We start from the raw sequence: 22400 nt of genomic DNA, 5'->3' as shown, positions 1-22400 counted from the left end.
TTCACAATCTGAGGAAAGGGATGGGGACAGTGTCCATTGGACAGTGTGTTTCATCTTGCCTAGGGAGCTGTAATAACTCCCTAGGCCAGAGCAGCCCCAGCTGAAATCCTGGCAGTGCCAGCACACCCCAGATTCACCTCAGCTCAGGTTTGAGTCACAGGAGATGGCTAGGATGAAAGATCCACTGGAATAAGGTGGTTTCTTTTGAGACTAAGTAGCAGAAATGGTGTGGTAGGAAGACTATAGCAGTTTACTGCTTCAGTTGCAAGCACAGGGGTGAGAGAAAAATCAGAATGAAAAAAAATCTTGGCTAGTTTTCCTACCACATTCCTTCACTGAAATGGAGATAAAGCAGGCACCTGAAACCTTCTATTTGGAACAAAAAGGAATTTTACATGTCAGCCCACCATCCTTACAAACGCTAATCGGGCAGCCTAGCATCAGACAGGACACCCAGCAGCAGTCATCTGAGACAAGCAGCCCTTCCTTCCACAGCAGCTCCTATTGGAGCCAACTGAGCCATAAAAGCTCACGAATGAATGGCATCAGTGCAGTCTGATGTCTTTCTTCACATGAAGACTTCAGCATAAGGAAATAATATAAGAGCCAACTAAACTTTACTAGTCATAATTAGTAGATAATAGGCTCCATAACACATATTGGTGCATGCAAGTCATTCAGGATAATTAACAGAATCATATGAAAGAAAACAAGTTGTTCTTCAAAAAAATTTATTGATATTACATATCAATCCATATTAGAAAACGTTGTAGGTGAAATGAATTGAAATTCAGACATGGCTCAAACACAAAACATAAAAGTGCAATAATATCGCCACAGGCATAATCTAACATAAGAAATACAACAGTGCCTCAGATTATGTGAGATTTGCAGAAGCTTCTGGTTTTTTTTAGCACATCCCACAAACATTACTATCAAGACCCTCAACAGATACGTTCAGTGTGTTTAATTAAAAAAAAAAAAAAGAAGAAAAATGCTGATTTCTGTCACAAGAGAATCTGGAGCATGACTTTGTCATGGTGTTTGAAATTTCAACTAAGTAACATCTACATTTTCCTTTTAATACTCAAGCAGGTTACTCACTGTTTTTGTCGGAGTATTTGGCATAATATCCCTAATTCCAATTCTCTTTTGTGGGATGAACCAGATTTATGTTTATATTTCTTGTTACAAAGGCTGAAAGGTTTTGACTATCAGTGCGACTGTAAAGGGTAAAGACTGTAAAGACAGTGTCAAAATATGTGAAATGGCAGAGCTATGAACCTCCGAACACACTTCTCTTCACACATCTTCTTTAGCAAGCAGAAGATGTATAAACAGAAAAAAATTCCATTGCAGAGACTTTGCTTTGTATTCTCCTTAGTGTAACTAAGACAACTTTTTTCAAGTCTTAACTGATTTTAACAGCTGAAATATTCTCCCAAGGCAGTAGTAATATTCCCCCATAAAAACATGGAAATCTAAATGTCTGGCAAAGTATTACTGTGAATACAACAGAGTAGAAGAACCATAATTAGGTTCATTCTGCTTCTATTAAACGCAGTCCTTTATAAAAAGTAAGTTGGAAAACAAGCAGTTCTGAAAGACAGAACTATATGTCAACGTATAAATCGGTGGAAACTATAATACAAAAAAAAAAAAAAAGAGTCAAAGTGTTTCAAACACTCAAAGGCACATTAGACTTAAGACTTCAGGTTATGTGTCTGAGGCTTTTTGATCAGTTTTCTCATCATTTTTCTGCGGAGTAGATTTCTTGGCTTGTTGATGGTTGGTTTCTGACTCCCTGCTAAGAAAGTAAAGGAAGTAGTCAGCAAAGCAGAATGACAAAGTTATTATTACTCTTCACTGTTTGGAATTTTTTTTATTATTTATTATGATGTTAAACCAGTTGAACCCAGTAATAACAGCCATGTCAGAAACTGTAAAATGAGTTCTGGACACTCTATTCTCACATACAGTAAGGTTTCTAGTGCATCCACTATGGCACTGTTCTCTGTTTTTGCTGTTTGTTCTTTTTCTGAGAAAGAATGCAAGTCTATTCTAGCTGCCCCACAGGAGCACCAGAATGGAAGTACACTCTACACTACTTGCAAAAGAAAAAAGAAAACTATTGCTTCATTTCTTTGATCAACAAAAGGGCAAAATCTAATTATAACCAGTGCCTGTGGGAGATGGAAAAAAAGGTAAAATTATCTGAGTTCCTGCAGAGAACAGGCTTTCCATAAGATGCTGCAGAATGCTCCAAGGCAGCAGTCAGGGTTATTTCCAGAAGAATTTACAAAAGCCACACGAAACATGTGAGTATAGTCCTGAAAGCCAGTGCTTGACAATGCCGACTGAGAAATCTTTGCTGCCGCACTGCCTGTTTATCTGCACAGAGTCCTGCATCCAGCTTCCTGTTCATCTGCTTTGACTGCAACTGTTTCCTACTCTAGTTTTTTAAAATGAAATTATTCAGGTACCTTGTCTTTTCAAGAGCTACAGATCAAGTTAAATAGCAGTTGCATATATACATACGAGAAGTTAACCGATTACAACTTCAGACTCCAAAAGGTTACAGGAAAGATACTAGGGAGGGGAACTTGGAAAGGGGAGAATAGTAGATTAAGTTGCCTTAAAGATTTACTTAATGTTGCTGTACACTCCCAAGCTATAGAAATGTATATGTACGTTAATTAACACTAATTATGCCCTTAACTATGAGCTTCAGTTGACCACACCTTACTGAATTTTGAAATGCACAAGTTATTACCAATCCTTTGAGTTTTCCTATCTGTTGCACTAATAACAAGACATAACTTTTCTTCATGCCTTTCTTCCCTGTGAAGAGGGAGTAGAGGAGAGCCCCCAGAGTGGATGTGGCTGAGTATGCAGGGGCAGAAGGCAAGATGCTGAACAGGTGATTTCCTTCCTCCTCTCTTTTTGCATGGTTAGGCTGGAGCCTGTCCCTACCACTTCCAGAGAGTAATAGATGCAAATTAGGTAATCATAGGCATCTCTGATAGACTTAGCACACCATTAGTATCTCCCTTATAATGCCAGAATGGCAGAGACACAGTCAGAGTGGTATGCCACAGAAATAGTACTGCCATGAGTAACTGGCAGGCAATATTTTTACTTCCTAAGACAGTAGTCACAGCTCTTCAACTACCAGCTTCAACAGCCATGGTCTTCAAGCCCAGAACTGGATAATCCTCTACTGACTTAAGCCTTCCACATACCTTAAATATAGCTGTACTTGGGCACTATAAATGTTTCATGTTTAAAACAGAGATGGGCTTTGGTGTTCTGTTGTTTTGTTGTTGTTTTTGTTTTTTTCGAATGTGAAGTATATGTTAGACAGCCCTAATTTTTCCCCCTTAGGATAATTTTTTTTTTTAATTTTTTTTTTTCAAGTTTTGTGCTATGTCTGCTTCCTAACTGTTCTGGGGATTTACATTAACTGTGCTTCTCTCTCTCATAGATTTACATATCAAATCAATCAGAGTATAAGATCTGTAATAGTGGGTATAGACATATTACTGCAGCTAACAGCACAACATGTTTTGAATTACAAGTACAAGAAGCTGGTTCATTATTCATTATATCAAATCATTAAGAAAAAAAAACATCCCAACCCTTCCCCCCATGGCCTCAGATTCAACACAAGTGATGAGGCAGAAATCTTTAGCAATGGGAATGGTAAATGGGAACGGGCAGCAGAGAATCAAGAGAGGATGTTAGCTGCTAAAAATGCTAAAGAAAAAAGTAAATTGATTTCACAACTTGCTTTAATCTCACTTTAAAGTGTCTGGAAGAAAGTAAAACCTTAATTAGTGTTTAGAACCGTTTAAATACTGATTCCTTGTGGGCCCTACTAAATTAATGTCTTTTCGTGTGCCTTTCTCCACATTTCATTTAAAAATTAAAAATTGTATAACCACCACACATTACTCTTTTCTTGTATGAACAATTTAGTATTGCATCTCAGTTTTCCCTTTCTTTGAGAATACTGTCCAAACTGTAGAAAGCATACATTTATATAAAAAATGGTGAGTAAAAGAACACACTGGACATCTAGTACTGGTATATGGATTGGTTTATCTGCTTTTGACTGACAAAATACCAAGGAATCTTACCTTTTCTACAGACATTGTAGCAATCTACTTCAGTAACGAAGTTGTTGGCATTTCCACCACAGCCAGTGTACTTGAACTCCTTGCACGATTTACTTGTGGTGTCATAGTAATAACGGGGCACAGAAGAGGAGCACAATCCTTCATCTTTTGGGCTATAGCATAACAAGGGGCCAGCTTGAAAAAGAAAAAGGAGATGATTTATATAATCTCTATGCCTACCATATTAAAACTCTGCAATCAGTTTGGTTGTTAAACACCTATTACTCCCATTGAACAGACATGAGTGCTACCAATGACTTCAGAGAGTTACTGCATCCTATTCCTATGAGTTATACACGGGAGAAAGCAGCAGGCAGCCCCAGAAAACAAGCTTAGTTCACAAGTGAAATTCATCTTCATTTCCCAAAGGCAGTGCTGTTTTTGGAAGCGCAGAAATATTCATGGGAGATAGACAGCAGTCTGATTCCATGTTTATAGGAACACAATAGCAATTCCAGTGGAATTACCTCTGTAGGTGAGAAAGGTACCATTTACTCTGTTCTTGCTACAATTTTGCTAATAAACCCTACCCACTTGCTGCAAGAAGTACAAAACCTCACCATATTTCTTACTAGAATGTTTAACAAAACCTTACTTCTGTTGCTATAGACTTTTTACTAACAGAAATTAAAAATAATTTTCTGTTTGCTTAAGAAAATGGTGACAGTCTCTCATCAACCAAAAATAACTATCTCATTGAGCGCTAATAAAGCACAGGCAGCAACACTATTCTGGTATTTCTCTGTTCTTCAAAGGCACTGTCCTGCAATAGGTATTAACCAGATGGTGTTTATGAAAACATTCATCTACAGTCACATCCTCATAATTACCCTCTCTCGTCTTAAAAGTTGGTACGGAGAGGCAGGGAAGAGCCACACCAGATGAGGCAAAAAGTCTTCCATCGATAGTTGAATTTGGTGGTGTGGAGCTTTCAGCACTCCCAACAGCATCCCTCAGGCTTGAATTCATAACAGGACCTCTGCATATATCAGGATATCACCTTCCTGACCATGACAGCCATAGCACCCTAGACATCTGCCCCAGCACAGGTCTCCCATCTCACTGCCCTTCATCTAACAGGTGCACAGTTCACTAGAAGGCAAGAGTCTGGCTGGGTGTAGCTGCGCTCAAATTTGAAGTCACCATATCAGAGTAATAGAGTGCTCTCGGTAAAAGGCAGGTGAGAGCAGCCACACACCACAACCTGAAGACAATAATAAGCATCTATGCTACAGAAACATACTGTGCTTAAAAAAAAACCACTGTGCAGGTATCTAGAGCAAAATACCAAATAAAGTATCATCTTCATATCGCTTTCAAACCATCTAGTTTATTAAGGATTTGGAACAACCGTTACTTTTCTCTGGAAGACAGTGATCCACACAGGACTGCAGGTCCTTGAAGTTGTTGCCGTTCCCGTAGCAGCCCCCGTAGACAAACTCCTCACACTTCATTGAACTCAAGTTGAAGGCATATCTTCTTATGTGTCCTCGGCAGGGCCCTGTGTCAGCCTCCATCCGGCACAGTTTAGGCACCTCTGCAACAAAAACAGTTCCACAGTCAGCCAAACCACCCCTACATGCCCTCATTCCAACAGCACAGCATTGCATCCTCAGTAAAACCAACCCTTCGTGCCCTTGTCCCCACAGCACAGCGCTGCACACTGAGTGTGGGTGCGCCGGCTGTAGCAAGACCCAGCTTGTCCCAACACCTGCACTCCACAGAAACGTGGGATAAGCTTTACAGGAGGAATCCGATGCATTAAACAGATGCTTGTTATAATACTAAGATTCTAAGGAAGGTGGTACATCCCGTGCACTCCAATCTGACACAGCGCCCGGCGTACAGGCTGGTGCAGCTCCCCAGGCACGCCCCCCACACCCCGGGGGCTCTCGGTGCTCCGGACTCACTCTTTATGGTCCAGCAGCTCTTCTCGCAGTCGTCGTAGCTGAGGAAATTGTTGGCGTTGCCGTGGCAGCCGCCGTAGCTGAACTCCTGGCAGCTCTGCGTGTACCTGTCGTAGTACCAGCGCGGCACCAGGGCGCGGCACGGCCCGTCGTCGGGGGGCAGCAGGCAGGCGCGCTGCTTCTCTGCGGAGACACAAGGCCGGGGCTGAGGGCACCCTCGCGGCGGCGGCCCCGGCCCCGAGCGCCGCCCGCGCCCCGCTCCTACCTGTGAGGCCGCGCGGCGCCAGGGCGGCACAGGCCAGCGGCAGCAGCAGCGCGGGTAGCGGGAGGCGGCGGCCAGCGGCCATGTCGTGGTGGCGCGCGGGAGGGACGGCTGGCAGCAAGGTCCCGGGAACGGTCAGCGCTGCCCGGCCCGACGGCAGCGCTTTATATGCGCCGACACGGCTTCACCGGGCCGCCTCCCTCCTTGCGCGTGTGGTGGGAGGGGAAGGGGTGATTCACGGGGCAGCAGGTCGGCGGCGGGGCGCGCGCCTGCGTGAGCCCCGGGGTCCGGGGGGGGGGGGGGGGGGGGCTTCCCCGGGGCGGGGGGGGGCTTGGCGGGGCTCCACGGCCGTGTTACGGGACGGTGCCAGAACAGAATTTCCCGTTAATGACGGATCCGGGACGCGTACGGCGGAGCCCGAGACGGGCGCGGGGCGGCAGCAGCCGGCGAGGCTCCGCCATACCGCCTTACAGCCGGCCGCCTTCAGCTGCCCCGGCACCAGGGGCACTAGAGAACGAGCCGGCGTCGGGGCCTGGAAGCGCCGAGAGCTGAAGGGATGAAACCTCTGGATGGGTCTCAGGAGGCATCACGGCTTGGTTTATCCTGAAGATAACCCCAGCAGGCATGCAGGCCCCGAGGGAAACTGTGTTCCACGTACCGTGCGTGATTGCTGGCTGCTTCTGACAGGATTTTGCTTTCTACAAAGGCAAGAAAGAGGAGCAAATTCAACCCCCCAAAACCTTTATGGTTTCTCTTGTTTCTCTTCAAAAATCTCCCAGTTGCTCAAGAATAAGAAGCTGCTTTAGTTAAAACACAGAAACATACAAAAACACACGCAAAACTACACCAACAACCAAACAGAATCCTGGTTCAATGTGAGGCATCACCATGGGACACATCTGCTATATTTCAGGATCTTATTACTATGGCCGTTAATAGCATGCCCTCACTTTTGGGTAAACTTGTGAAACGCAGTGATTGTAATAAAGCTTCGGTTCCTCTAGTTGGAAAAAAACAACCACCAGATTTTCTATTTCCAGAAGAAAAAAAAAAAAGAAAAAAAAAAGCCATCTTTCTCACAGATGATTTTTATACAGTCGGACTGATGGCCTTTAGCTTTCATTGGATTTTGTTGGAATTGCACAGGAAGCCATTGAAATGCCACTTCAAACAATAGCAGCAAAATGAGTGCTGTCACACTAATACCATTTTCCATTTCCTCTGTGCATGCACACATACAAAACAAAGTTTGGATTAAACCTGTCTATCCATCAACCCTGCAGCACGGTGTGGCATTTACTCAGCTGCTCCTCTGCTGTAACAGCAACAAAGTTCACTTAGATTAGGTGGGTATTTGTAAAAACATACGAACCTGAGGAGCAACTAACAGCGAGTGGTGAGAGCCTTCATTAGCTACAGTCAGCAGAAGTAGTCATATCTGCAGGTGGCTGCTGCAGGTTTTCCATTGCTGGGCTATGATGCCCTGCTCCCACTGGCAGCCCTCAGCTCTGGCCCCCCTGTGCCCACCATTCTCTATACCCACTCCATGCTCCCAGCAAGGGCTGTGCTGCCCAGCCAGCAGCTCCTTGGCACTGCTCTGAGCAGCACTGTGGCCAGCAGGGGCATGGGGATGACAGCGTAGGTTGTAGGGATTAGGAACTGCACATGGATAGTATCCAAAAGGATGGAGGGGAAGAGGAGCTGATTTTAGTGAACTGAAATAAATCTGATTAGCAAACCCTGTTTGTTAATACAAACAAACCCTGTTTGTTGTAAACCCTGTGAACACTTATTGGAGCAGTGGCAGAGGAAGGAGGTGTAAATCGTGGCATCCTGCTGTACTGCTTACATCCGGTGGGTGGGAGAGGGGCAGGTAGTGTCCTTGTGGCTATAGCCAGAGATGGAAGGAGGAAGGGGGATGACTGCCTACAGGGGCGTTTCAGGTTCTGAAAACCAAATGGGTTCATACACTCCCACTCGAAGGACTGCACGTAGGCCTGCAGCTTTGCTTGGTGTGAAGGGCTGCGGCTGTGCTGATCCCATATCTGCTAGCGTCATATGAAAGCAGCTGCCAAGAGCAGAGATGCCAGGGCGCAAACAGGGTGAAGGGACACTTGTTGCAGAGAGTGAGACCTCTGCTCAGGGTCTGGACCTCAGCAGTGTATGTATGCAAGCACACAGGGCTTTCATCAGTCCTTCTTGTGCTTTCTGAACCCACCACTCCAAGTGTACCCCATCCCCAGCACCCAGCACAGCTGCAGGACCCTACATGCTCTGTGCAGTGCTGTGGCATGCAGAGCTATGTGTCCCACTGACAGCCTGACCTGACAGCTGTTCCTTCTCCTCTCTGCCTTTCAGTCTGATCTGCCTGTAGTTTTAACACAGAACTTTTGGGGGAATGAGCCCAAGAGAAACACCTGCTGCGACCAGCTCACCTCTCTCAGCACGCCAGCGGCACACGACCACGCAGCACTGAGGTACAGGAGGAGAGGGCTGAGCGCTGGGCAGCCCCGGGCCACCTCTGCCCCACGGGGCGAGGAGGGGAGCAGGTCCCGGCAGCAGTCCGGGTGCGGGGTGCTGAGGCCCCGCAGTGTGAAGGTCCCGAGCGCGGAGCCGGGAGGGCCGTAATCCGATTAGAGGGGATTATCCCGGAGTTTAAAGGCCGGGCGGCGCGGGGCAGGGTGCCCGGCGCGGTGGGGAGGAAGCGGTCGCCGCGGAGCAGCCCGGCGGCACCGGGTGAGTGAGGCCGGGGGCGGGCCGGGGGCGGCCGCCCCGCCGTCCCACCGCCCTACCGGGGGCTCCGGGCCCGACGGCCTCGCTGCCCAGCGGTAACACTTCGTCCTCTCTCCCTCCTCCCCTCCCTCTCTCCGCGCTCTGGCAGCGCACACCATGCCGGCGATCAACATTGAGGATCTGAGCGAGAAGGACAAACTGAAAATGGAAGTGGAGCAGCTCCGGAAAGAAGTGAAGCTGGAGAGGCAGCCGGTGAGCGAGGGGCCGCCGGGCGGGCCAGGGGCTGGGGCAGGGGCGGGGGGCGGCCGGGCAGCCCCGACGCGGTGCCGTCGGGCGGCGGCGGGGCCGGGCGGGCAGCCCCGTGCGGAGCCCGGCGGGGCGGAGCGGGAGGGCTCCGTCCCGGAGCAGCGCGGGGGTGCTGGGGGCCCCGCCGCGGGAAGAGGAGCGCTGTGCTCTCCCCGACGGCTCTTGCCCAGATCCCCCTCCGAGCGGCCGTGCCGGGAGAGGCAGAATTCCCCTCCTATGTGAAAGGCACCGGGGCGTGGGGGGGTGCCGTGGCCGCGGGACACCCCCGGGAGAAGGGTAGAAGCTGAGGGGCCGGTGCCCCAGAGCCCAGCTCCGTCCTGCTGCGTTCAGTGGGAGCACTATACTTTCTGTCACACTGGTAATTTCTTTCCACAGGTGAATAGTTTCTGGTGGTTTTTATTGCTGTTGTATTATTGCACGTTTTCTGTAAATGGAAGAACACAATTGATCTTGCTCCATATTTATATTTATATTAATTCTATATGCCAGCAGGAAAAAAAGTACATCTAGAAAAACTATTTCAGACTAAAAGTGAGTTTATATTAGGGGATCAGTGGAATTGTTTCTGTGTATTAGATCTAGGTACATAGCCAACAAAATAAGAATGCCACAATTATAACAGACTCATTGAATGAATGAGGACTTGGCTTGTAAGGGACCTTAAAGTCCACGCAGTTCTAACCCCCTGCTGAGGGCTCGTGTCCACCCACCACATCAGACTGCCCAGCGTCCCATCCAGATCGGCCTTGCATGCCTCCAGGGATGGGGCACCCACAGCTTCTCTGAACAGCAGTGCCAATGCCTCATTGCATTTTATGTGTCAGTTAAATGTCAGTGGTTGTAGATGTTATGGTTGTGGATCCAGAAGTATTAAGGACTGCACATCTGAATACTACAGGCACCTGGGTCATTCCTCAGAGCATTCCCAAGCTCCTGAAGTACTCTGTAGAATGCATAGATTTTGATTTTCTTAAAAAGAGTTTAAAACTCTTTATGTAAATAAATATATATTTAAATATTCTGAATAGTCTAAATATTCTAATACTTAGTCAATATATTCTAGTATTCTAATAAACCAAAAGACTGGGGAAATGGGTATTTTGAAACCATCTGCAGAAAAGCACAGTCAACATCCTCAGTTTCACCTCTGCACTGTACCAAAGCTTCACAGTGAGAATGGAGTCTGTGTTGCAGGTCATAGCTGTACCACAGCTAGAGGTAGTTAGGCCTTATTCTGCACACCCTGTGGTTGAGGATTAACCCTGAGCTACTTCTGATGGCTCAGAGGCTGTGACACAGCGGGTAAATTCACCATCTCACTTGGCATAACTTTACCTATGGAGTAAGATATAATTATGGAGGAAAGCAGCGCGCCTTAAATTAGAAATAATGGCCCCTGTCGGCCTGGCAGCAGCTGGATTCTGTTGCTGACTGCGCTCTTGTGTCTGTGGGTTGGCAGGCACAGAGCAGGGAGCTGTGCTTGGAGGCGTCCCTTATCCAGGCACCTGAGGACAGTGTCTGTTCCAGAGGAAGGGAAGTGAGAGGTGTGTGTGGTCGGGGCACAGAGCAGCCCCGGTCCTCCTCCAGGGCAGGTTCCTGTGGGGGCCCTCTGTGTGGGGCCGTCATGCAAGGAGGCCTGTGGGTTGTGTTCCTGCTTCGTGCAGTGTTTTATTAGCTGTTGTTTGGCATAATGCCACGTGCCAGTAAGTGAATGATTTCCTAGGTGACTGTCATTGAAGACGGGTGGCTTCTGCTATAGAACTTGGGATGGGGATTTGTATCATCACTGAAAAACCATTATGGAGTGTTTTGTTTGGGAAAAAAGTATGAAGTAATGGATGTGTTGTAGACAGATAGCATGTTGTGGAGCTGAAATGTTGATCCTGAGGGTGTTGACTATAAGTCACATCGGGAAAGATGTGCTTAATACAGCAGTGTAGCAGCCAATGGGCTGAGTGCTGGCCTGTGGTACCCAATGGGCGGGCAAACAGGGAAAGGTGCGAGCCCAGCACCTTGCTGCTGAGGAGTGCGTGAGCTCTGGCAACATGTGTGTCCTCCCCGCAGGTGTCCAAGTGCTCCGAGGAGATCAAGAACTACATCGAGGAGCGCTCAGGAGAGGACCCGCTGGTGAAGGGCGTCCCGGAGGACAAGAACCCCTTCAAGGAGAAGGGCGGCTGTGTCATCGCCTAAAGAAGACCCCAGCCTGCTGGGCTTGCGCCGGCAGTGCAGGAGCGAATTTTGTCCTTTTTTTTTTTTTTTTTTTTTTTTCTTAAATAAATAGATGAATCTGAAAGCAGGGTCTCATCGCTTCGCCGCTCTCCTCACCTGTTCGCCGCTCGCTCCGACCGGTAACCCGAGAGGGCACGGCGGCCCGGGACAGAGGGCGGAGCGGAGCGGCCGACGGCAGCCATGGCGCTGCGGGGCGGAGGGCGCTGGGTGCTGCGGGCCTCGGCACTGCGCGGCGGCGGCGGGCGGCGGGACAGAGGGCGCGTAGCCGACGCGCCGCAACACGGCGCATTGCGGGCGGCCCTCAGGAAGGTACCGCGGGGACAGCCCAGCAGCCTGCGCGGCCTGCCCGCTGCGCTGCCCCGGCTGCTGCGTGCGGCGTGTTGGTACTGCGTGGCTCCCCGTTTCGCTTTAAAAGTCGGGTGGTGGGACTGTGGGGATTTCTGCGAGTGGGGCCGAGCTGCCGTGCTGCCTGTGCGTGGAGAGGGAGCACAAGCGGGGTGTTGGCGGAACTTGGGTTGCCCGAGTGCGACGTGAAGGAGTGGGGCACAGAGCGGGGGAGCGTTCAGTTCCCTCCCAGCTCCTGCAGAGCGCAGGGTAAGGGTTGGCTGTGGACACCGAGCGTAAGGCAGGCGGAACAGAGTCCGTCTGTTACGGTGGTGTTTCTAGAAGGGCCGTAACAGGAGGTTCCTTTGAAACAGAATAAACCGAGAGAAAGAGACACTTTGGGTAAGGTCAAATGGAAGTTGAATGCCATTCTGTGAATAATGGTGGCAGTGGGGAATTATCTGTGTTCCCAGCAGTGAGATCAGTGTCACCTGCAAAAAGCTGTGGTATAATTAAGCAACACCTGTCAAAGTTGGATAATTAGTTTTTTTTGTTTTTTTTTTAAGTTAGAAAACTCTGGTGTGGAACCCACTGGCAGGGATGGTCTGGGGCCAGTGGGTGGAACAGGATGGAGTGGAGTGAATGGGGTGGGATGAGAGGAGAGGAGAGGAGAGGAGAAGGGATGGGATGGGATGGGATGAAATGAAATGAAATGAAATGATACAGAACAGAACCAGGCAAGCTGGGATAGGATAAGGCAAGGTGAGACAAGCTGCATGTGGGAGAAATCTGTCTCTGAATTGTGATGTGCTCAAGTTCATCTGCGTGCAGGGTGTGCATTCTGAGATGGGCATGATGGAGTGTGAGGTACTGCCCCTGATTTGCCTATAAGTGAATGCTCAGCTCCTGGCTGGTGCTGCACTGTAGTTTTTTTTAAAAGCAGTGCACTCCGGGTGTCCTGGTGTTAGATCATTTATATGACCTTGGAGCTATAATGTCCAGAATTTGATAGAAGCTTTTTAAAATGACTTGAAGAATCTTAAACTTTTATGGATAATTACCTTTTTTCCAAATTTCTTTTTCCACACTTAATGTGGAGAGAGGATATTGGGGCTACTTCTGATTTAGACAGTTCTTCAGGTTTTTGGGTTTTTTTTTTGTTTGTTTGTTTTGGAATTAGCTTTCATACTTCCAGGGTTAAAGCAGGATATTGCAAAGGCCGTTTAATTCATCAAGTTCTCTATGGCAAAAGTTAGGCCTCTTATCCTTTAACATTTGCAGTAGTGTATTCATTTTCTTTGTTATACAAAGAAACCTGTGCTTGACCAACTTCCTTATAAGTTAGTTTCATTCATTTAAATTCCTGGACATTCTTCAAAGCAGGAATGAGCTGGCAGGGAAAGGATCAGTAAAAGAGTTGAAGATAAATCCTCTTCTGTCACTCAGGTGAATAATACAGGATTGTTTTGCTTGTATTGCAGTAACAGGCCTGCATGTCTGCAGAGTCACCTGCCTTGCTCTGTCCTCTAGACTGTCCTGGGCTGTCCGTTACTCCTAGAATTTAAAAAATACTTATGTAACTCTTATTTCAGTTTCTGATCATACAGAAAAAATAATCTTCACCAGTTTACATCAGATCCAGTCTAGTGTTGTTTACTCCAAAGCTTCCATCAGTCAGTGTTTATTTTGGCCTAAGTTAAAACTGACCCCAGTGAATTCAAGACAAACTGAAAAGTAAACACTATGGCAGAGAATGACCACTGAGTATCTGGAATGCATTTTAAATGTAATGATTATTTAATTTTGGGCACTTTTTCACTAGGCTAATCCAGGTGCAGTTGCCAGTGAAATCAGAGAAGAAAATGGTGTAATTCCATTAGTGAGAACTGTTATATTTTTGTCTGCATTCCTTTTATTTTTAATCTGTTAAATTAATATATTTTAAATGATCTGTACTTCTCCAATTGTTCTGAGCAGGATGAGGAAGAGACTCCTGTAATTCCAGGAGCTGTTTTTAGCAAGGCATTGAAATAACCTTATGAGTGGTTTCCTTTACTACTTCATAGGTCACCACCCTTCCTCTTGGAAATCGAAAAACATAACTTTTCTTTACCTTGTTAACAATACTTACAGTGCACTGGTATCCTGCAGTTTGATGCAGTAATTATATTATAGTATAGGCTTGAAGGGAAAGAGGGTTTAAGCTACTTTATGTGCATGTGTAACTATGCATATACATATATGATATGTACTTTAGCATGTCCCTATTTGTATACATCAGGCAGTAGTAGTAAGAAGCTTTGGGAAATACATTTGAGAAGGATTGGCAACTATTTTGATGGAGTTGCATCTAATATAAAAAAGTTTCATTTTACACATGGTGATGGCTTGGACTGATTACACAGTGTTACATCTCTGTAGAATAAGGGGGATTCCTGTAAAAATGGACTGTACAAAAGAACACCACTGTTTATTGCCACTCCTGGCTTGTATGTCTGGCTTCAGTTATTAACAGTGTCACAAATTTCTGTTCATTAATATATATGTATTCATGGAGGAATTAGAGCCTCTTTGTATTAGAGCATAAAAGAGCTGGATTAAATACTAATTTTCACTATAAATATCCATTAAAATTGTTGTAATCTGTCAAAAATCTGTCAAAATAATACAGCTATTTTGGATAGTCTGCTGATTATTACTGAACTATACTATAACTACTGTTACTGCTGGAGCACTGTAGTTGGAGTTGTTTTGTCGATCTTTTATAGCAAATCTCAAAAAACAGTATTGAAACAGCAAAGTCATTGGCTGTTGGTGCTACAAATAAATAAAATACTTTCTTACTAAATTGAAAGAGAAAATGGGAAAGGAAAGACACAGCAGAAGTTGCAAAAGATGTGACTTGGATCTCTGAAACAGTATTTGTCATGCATTTGAGGTAGAAGTTTGAGAAGGAAGACAGTTAAAAAATATGATGTTAGTAAACCTCACAGCTTTTGTACAGACAAGTAAGGCAAACAAAATTCCTAGATTCTGGGATATTTGCAGTAGCTTTGTCATCTTGTGTCTAACAGAAACACTGTATAACATTTTAAGGCCAGATCCCTTTCTGGTGTAGACGAATGCAGAAATATCCTTTCCTACTGCATAGAATTTTGGGCAGTAATTTAACAGAGGGAAAGTGTTCACAGTTGATTTTTGTTGTTATCAGGGCAGCTGGGATATAGTACTGTAATAAGAAATACCACTTAAGACATTCAGTAGTACTTTATCATTGTCACACCTGATTGGAGGAGGCAGTGCAGGCATGAACTTCTGACAATTTAAATTGTATCTTCATAAGCGGCTTGTGACAGAGAGAATGCCTGTGATATACACAGGTTGTGCCATGGCTGTTCAGGAAATGTAGCTTTTCTAAATCGTTTTAGGTCCTAGTAGTGTAAAAATGTGTGAGTAATCTTTACTTCTGCTGCACGGGCACACTGATGAACATGGCGGCTCCCAGCTAGGTGTCATTGTGCTCTGAAAGCTGTTCTTTCAACTTGTTCTGAATGTTTTTTTTCTTTTTTCTTTTTTTTTTTTCTTTAGTCTCAAAGGTAACAAGAAAGCCTAGGTCAGGTTTGACAGATGAGCGCTGGTGGATTGCTGCAAGGAGACTTCTGAGATTCTTGGTGTACTACTTAAAATTATTTTCTGTCCTACAGCCAGGCTTGTGTGCCTAGTCAACAACTGTTGTATTATCAACATTGTTTAGGAGCAGAAGGTCCCAGGTCTCTTGCCCTGATAGCACCACCAGAGGTGTGTCCTTCCTCAGGTGGTTCAGTGGTTAGTTTATAGCTTGTCATAAAAAAATTAGAGCCTTGGTTTGTCTGTAGCAGTAAGGCAGGCCAAGCTTATCTGCAATCTGCCATTTTATGTGCTTTAGCCTTCAAAATATGCTGAGCTAGCTTGAGACAGGGAAAACTGGTATGGGTGTCATGCTACGCTGTTTGAGAATGAAGCTGCTCCTCAGGCAGACTTGGGAGGGTCACAAATATTGTAGTTAGAAATTTGCAGTGGGATAAGCAGAAGGATGTGTGTCATAATTGCATTTTCAAAGACAGAAGTGGAGACTAGGAATGTCTCCTCTACCCTGGAAAAGAAACCAGCCCTTTCCCAGGGGAAGCTAATAAAATTCTGTTGATCACCTCATCCAAAGAGAAATATGGAACATTTTATTTCAGCTTAGCTTTATCCCAGCCACGAAAAAGGAAAACGAAAGAACAGAAAATAGATGGAACAAGAGCATGATGAATAAAAATGTTTCCCATGATGCTGGAGCAATGTGGTAAGTAGATTCTGTGTAAGCTTCTTGTGGTTGAGATGACAGTCCAAATCTTTAGTTGCTGATTCAGCATTCAGGACTAGCAGTCCTTCAGTGAGGTCAGCTATTTGGATCTGTGAGGATACCCCAGGCTTACTAGGCACTCAGCTGATGTGGAGATGAGCGTAGTTTAAGTGCTAGGACGTACATAAAATGGCATAAGTTGTGAGTCTCTGGTGGGTTCCATCATTTGCCTTTACTGTTTGGCATGTACAGAGCCATTCTTTTAGTAGCTCCAGAGAATTATTTATCCTCTTTCAGTGACACAAGATAAAGAAAAGGTGAAGGCACCAGTGAGGTTAAAGCCAGTTCTTAGGACTGAATATTTTCCATTTCATCTGAAGGATTCAGTCACGATGTGGGCCACAATATCTGAACATGGCCCCCTGGTGCTCTGGGAAGTCCTAGAGTACTTCAGGAGATGCTTGTTGCCACTTGTTGACTGTTAAAAAAGCACCATGTATGTCTGGAAGCTCTGCTAATTGAAATATCTTGAAGAAGGATGTCTGTTAGCCTGGACAAATCAGCCCAGGCACCGCTTCATACCACATTGCTCAAAACAGCCAATATCTCCAACGGTACCCAGATTTCAGGCTGCACTTCAACCTAGTAATAGCATGAAATGCTGAGCTCTGTCATGGGTAACAGTGTGTAGGTGGCAAAGATGGGCAAAAGCCGGGGGCATTTGCCTTTCATGTTGGATCCCATCATATTATTTCATGACATCCTAATGACTTGCAGTGGAAAGGAGGTCTGGAATGGCCACAGTGAGATAAATTGCTTTGTTCGCACAGGGATATAATCCAGAACCAAATATGAATAATCACAGTTCCTAAGAATATAATTTGTGGTCACTGTGGCCAAGTCTGAACTTAGTAAAGTTGTTGGGAGGTGGAAAAGGGAGTTTTTTTTAATCTAGTTTTTTGCCATAATAATACCATGTGTGCACGAAATGTCCTACAGACTAACAGAGGGAAAGAAAACAAATTTTGTGCATTAGCAGCTTTGTAAGTCACAGGGATGGCACATTTTTTGAATGAGTAGCTAGATAGATCAAAGTTCTGATATTTTAAGTATTATTCCCAAATCTTTTTGTGTTTCCTGACCCATTCTGTTTCTACTAAATGCTGTTTTGTTTCCTAAAGTTAAGAGATTCAGGGGAGCCTGATGTGTGCAGAGGCATTGGGTAAATACTGTCAGTAATGAGGAAAAAACCATATTTTCTGCCCCAATATAAATCATATTTTTAATAATCTCTCCTTGGATGATATCCACTGGTTACATTTTTGTGTTTGGGGTATATATATCCATGAATACCATGGAACCATAAGCGTGAATGTATTTTCTATATCTCAAGAGATTAGTTCACAGTTTTTGCAAAAATATCATGGTAAAAGGAACAGAATTTCTTGTCCAAGAAGGACATGGAGCCCAACATGGCTTAAACCATTTTGTGTTGAGTATCAAGGGTGAGAAATGCTCATCTGATAGCATATTGCTTTGCCCATTGTGGTGTGGTTGAATGGAGCAGATAGCAGATGCCATCAATGAGACGGAGGAATAAATAAATACAGTTTGTGGTCAAAGGGAAGAAATTGAGAAATTCGCTGGAACCAAACATAAACACTTAAATGATTGCCTGATCCTGGGGGGCTTTGCAAACATATTCCTTTCCTGCTTTTGCTGGAGAAATGGTTTTGGCATGGTATTTGCAACTCTTGGAGTCTTGGAGTGAGAAGCAATTTTGGGACCCTCTCATTTTCAGTTGTGTTCATAGATTGGGGCTGTTGAAGGAGTGGCTGGGAGTGAGCAGGGACTACAAAAGCTCCCAAGTGTGCAAGGGGTTTGTTTGTGTTTGTATCCCTTTGGGCAGGGAGGAGAATGCCAGAAAGGAGGAGGGTCAGCTGGGATCACGTCTCCCCAACCAGAGCTGGTCTTTCAGCATCTTGTTCCTCAGGAAAGGTTAAGCTGGGCTCAGCTCCCACATCCTGGTCTGGACCTTTTGTTTTCTTCATCGGGTGATGATACGTGCCAGAGTGACAAATGCCACCTTCTGCTCCACACAGGCAGAGGGACAGCACGTGCTTCTGCACAGCCCTGCACAACCTATAGGACTTGTAGGTTTTTAAGTTCCAGGCAAGCAGTGACAAAAGCTTTGTGGTTGATTCAGATATATATTTTTTTCCTCCAAAGAAAAAATTGTAGCCAGATGTATGGGAATAAAGAATTTGCAATACTTAATTTTCTGAAGCAATAATCAGCTCTGCTTTATGTATTATGTATATGGCAGAGAACTGTGTCTCTGACAGGAAAGAAACACAATGATTTAAACAGAAGCATGTCCAATTATGGCCGAATGTATAGAGCAGAAGAAATGGCATTATACTTGTAATGTGCGTGCTTTTCGGCTGAAAGGAAAATGGATGAGGACAGGTATGTTTTGTTGTATCTTGAGATGCTGCCAAACCTTACTTATTGGTTTTTTTTCCCTGTGGGCTTTTTTTTTTTTTTTTTTTTTTTTTCTCCTTCCCCTTTAGGAAAGGGAAAATTTAATTTAGTAACGATTTGTTCTTGTGTTTGCTGATCTCGCAGTCTTTGGTAGCCAGTGCTGTAGCACACTGCGTGAGTCCTTTGTTGCCTGTGGCACAGCATAACTGAAGGTACAAAAAGGAATTGTGGCGTTATAATTAATAAATTTTAAACACATCTTCCCATTTTGGACATTTATTTTTGAGCACTTGGGGAATTTTTCCATTTTCATCTTCTATAAACCTAATGAGTATTGCTTTTAAATCCACTGTCAGCTTCTCTGGAAGCTCAGCTCTGGTCACAGCTGTCTAAAGGCAGCAGAGAAAGGTGGACATGAGCCGGGTCTGTTCACTCTCACTGTGCAGTAATGGACAAAAAAAATAGAAGCAGTATCCTAACATCTTGAGGTGCTAGCAATGATGTGTTATCAGTCGCCTTTCAGCCACCTTCACAGCACTAAACTGGATTGGCTTTTTCTCCTGAACTTTTAATGTACTGCCTATTGGGAGAGAGAAAAGGGGAAAGCTGAATGACCTCAAATCTTCATGTTTTATGTCTAAGTTTGCCCACATGCACAGGAGGGGGTATATGTAGCATACCTGACGAATGTGGTTGATGTGCCACTATTTATTCTGTCAAGCACAGTTCAAAATTGTATTATTGTGAAAAATATTCTCCCAGTTTGTTCCCAGCAGTCTGATGACCGCTCATAGCAAAGTTTCCAAATTGTGTACTCAAGTAGGACAAACTCTTCTGCAGGTTCACATGTTATGATGTACGTTTAGCTGCCCTAAGTGAATACAGAGTAAACTCTGTAGATTGAATTTGAATGCCAAATCTTCCACCTGAACACGAGAGAATCTTGCCTTCCTCATGCAAGGAGGCAGAAGTATTAGAGCAACCTCTAAGGATATGTCCCATGTTGATAGGACCCTTGTGTGGTGGTGAGTTGTTTTCACATAGGTTTCCTAGGTGAGTCCTGAGATATGCCAATAAAAATGTCTATGTTTTAAAAGATAGTGAGAGAAGGAACCAATAGTTTTGGGTTGCTAGCACCTTTACAGCAATTAGTATTAAAAGAAACAATACTCAGATGAAGGGCATACAAAACTGCTTGAAAATCTATGGTGAATCACTCTGTACTGCTTGAGTGGTACTGGAAGAGGAAACAGAGGGTTGTAGCCTTGCTGTCAAGATCACTTCAGAATGCTGGATTTTGTTTGCCGGAAGGAAGCTTGCTAGGTAACTTGGTGGCATAAGCAAACAAGGTTTACACTCAGGGAATCATTTCTGTGGCTGTGCAGTTAAGTCATCTTTGTGTGATGGGATTATCTGTAGCTCTTGTGGTCCATGATGTCCTACGCTGCCTCCGCTTCTGCTTGTGATCTCATCAGACCCAAGCCATGGCCTCTTCCTTTTGGGTGCCAACCATTGCAGGCCTGGGCTCGTCATTGCCATGCTTGTCAGGGCCAGGCTGAGTTGGGTGATGTAGCCCCCAACAGCTCGTGGCTCCTGCTGCATTCAGGAAGAAGGCTAACAGGATATTCAGATGGAAAGCATGTTCTGGTGCTGCTGGTGCATCCCATGGTGATTTCTATGGGCTTGTTTTGGTAGCATATATGGGCAGGGCAATGGATTTGGCCACCTTGACTCTTTCAGTTCTTAGCCTTGGGAAAGCACTGCCTGTCCTTAGCACCAGTGCCTGCGCTGTGCAATGTTGTTTGCACTCATTGCTGCCAGAGGTTATGAATTCAATTACAAGGAGAAATGTCGTACTATGAGCTGTTCATTATTCCCTTTAATTATGGCTGGTATCAAAGGCAAAGGGCTCTGTAGTCTGTTGCCTCCTTTCTTTCAAGTCAGCGTTCTGCTAATTGTCATGATATAATCAAGGAAGAAATGTTGTTAGTGGTTTGTTGCTTATTTACTCGTTCCTTATATTACTTTCAAGATTTAATCATTATCTCACCTTGATTTAAAACAAAAATACTCCTCTGACCCTGGTATGATATGGCACCTCTAAATCACAGAATTGCAGGGGTTGGAAGGGACCTCTGGAGAACATCTAGTCCTGCCCTCTGCTAAAGCAATTTCACAACAGTAGTTGCACAGGAAAATGTCCACAGGAAAGTGGGTCTGGAATATCTCCAGAAAAGGAGACTTCACAACCTTTCTGAGCAGCCTGTTCCGGTGCTCTGTCACCCTCAAAGTAAATAAGTTTTTCCTCATTTTTGTATGGAATTTTCTATGTTTCAGTTTGCCCCTTGTTCTGTGGCTGGGCACCTCTGAAAAGACCATTGCCGTTTAGGACCCTGCTCCCTCAACTCCTTCAGTTTAAAGCCCACCTCAGAAGGTTGGCCGGCCTGCTGCCAAAGATTGCCCTGTCTCTTCTAGACAGGTGAATCTCATCCCTACCTAATTTTATAATCTTCATAGAAAGTCCCATTGTCAAACTCAAAATCCATGTAATTTTCTAAATACAAGGGTATGTTTTTTGTCAGACATTTTCTCTTGCTTTTCTAGTAAGTCAGCCTAATTCAGGTGTAACTCTCAGGACATTTTAGTAAAAGTTTCTTTTTGTAGGAATGCATATTAATGTATTTTTTCTTTTTTGTTGTTGTTTTTTATAAGACTCAAGGTTATACGTTGTCCTACTTATTGTGTGCTGAAATATTGTACTACCACTGTTCAGTATTGTAGGAGACAGATATGAGATATTGTGTATTGAATGTTATTTTTAATTTCAGATTTGAATTGTTTGCTAAATGGTAAACTTGATGGTGAATAATGGAAAGAAATCTTTAGTGGTTGTAAAGAATATCTGTAGACACTCTCAGTACCCAAAATGATTTAATTACAGTTACCACTAGGAATAGGATATTTGTTTTAGATTACAGTAAGAATTAAATGGCAATCTCTAATGCTTCTGCTGGTACAATGTCAGCAGAAAATACTGAGCACCATGCAAAGGAAAATCCTCATGTGTGTGGTTTTGTTTCTTACTCATTTAAACAGTACAGTAACTTCCAGGGGAAAATAAGAAAAACATGCAACTATCTGGCAATGTTCTGGGGAGATATTTCTCATTCTCTCTTCTAGATGGAGATTAAAATAATCCATAACAAAAAAAAAAAAAAAAAAAAAGAAGTGTATTTCAGTCTTTCTCCTCCCCTTACTCCCCTGCTCAATTTTCTCTTTCCTGAGCAGAAAGTTACAGGTTCTGTTTTCACAACACTTTGTAAAGACTACTTGAAATATAAGGCACTTTTATTTTTCTTACTACCATTGAACATGAGGTGAGTGTGTTGTCTTAATCAGTTTCTGACTGGACATGCGCACACAGTGTTTTTAAAAATAATTCGTGGCTTATACCAACCATGGCAGTCTGCATCACTGAGATATAGACTGAGCCAAGTCTGTCTCCAGAGTTGAGTCCTTTAGTTTTATGTTTTTATGGGCTGTTGAAGCAGCCTGAAAAACCTCTGTTCCTGAACACAAGACTTAACCATGTCCTCACTGCCAGGACAAGAGCAGAATTCTGCTGTGGCTTACTCTATCAGTAGGCAGAA

At 44.6% G+C, this 22400-nt stretch overlaps 3 protein-coding genes across 4 annotated transcripts in view; 2 read left to right on the top strand and 1 right to left on the bottom strand.

The window, feature by feature from the left end:
* Positions 1-714: 714 nt before the first annotated feature.
* TFPI2 (tissue factor pathway inhibitor 2) lies at positions 715-6432 on the bottom strand. Its single transcript, XM_042816981.1, has 5 exons — positions 6351-6432; positions 6089-6268; positions 5536-5715; positions 4140-4313; positions 715-1807 (listed from the first exon to the last, which is right to left on the bottom strand). The coding sequence occupies exons 1-5, from the start codon at positions 6430-6432 to the stop codon at positions 1704-1706; spliced, it is 720 nt and encodes a 239-aa protein (XP_042672915.1). The 3' UTR covers positions 715-1703.
* A 2286-nt stretch (positions 6433-8718) lies between these two features.
* LOC122159536 (guanine nucleotide-binding protein G(I)/G(S)/G(O) subunit gamma-11) lies at positions 8719-11670 on the top strand. 2 transcript variants are annotated; one of them, XM_042817226.1, is made up of 3 exons: positions 8719-8824; positions 9229-9332; positions 11451-11670. In XM_042817226.1, the coding sequence occupies exons 2-3, from the start codon at positions 9237-9239 to the stop codon at positions 11574-11576; spliced, it is 222 nt and encodes a 73-aa protein (XP_042673160.1). In that variant the 5' UTR covers positions 8719-8824; positions 9229-9236; the 3' UTR covers positions 11577-11670. The 2 variants fall into 2 exon arrangements, with proteins under 2 accessions (XP_042673160.1, XP_042673161.1); XM_042817227.1 differs by lacking the exon at positions 8719-8824 and adding an exon at positions 9005-9083 and having other exon boundaries at positions 11451-11669.
* Positions 11671-11795: 125 nt separating this feature from the next.
* Positions 11796-22400, top strand: part of LOC122159336 (probable acyl-CoA dehydrogenase 6) — a 79517-nt gene continuing 68912 nt past the window's right edge. Inside the window, exon 1 of the mRNA XM_042816826.1 lies at positions 11796-11924. Coding sequence (XP_042672760.1) covers positions 11796-11924 — 129 coding nt within the window. The remainder of the gene's footprint in view (positions 11925-22400) is intronic.

Source organism: Centrocercus urophasianus, unplaced genomic scaffold, assembly GCF_019232065.1.
Source record: "Centrocercus urophasianus isolate 14NV4802_14NV808 unplaced genomic scaffold, USGS_Curo_1.0 seq_16, whole genome shotgun sequence".
Lineage (NCBI taxonomy): Eukaryota > Metazoa > Chordata > Aves > Galliformes > Phasianidae > Centrocercus > Centrocercus urophasianus.
Note: the sequence above shows the minus strand (reverse complement) of the source record. Positions and strands in the feature narration are given on the sequence as shown.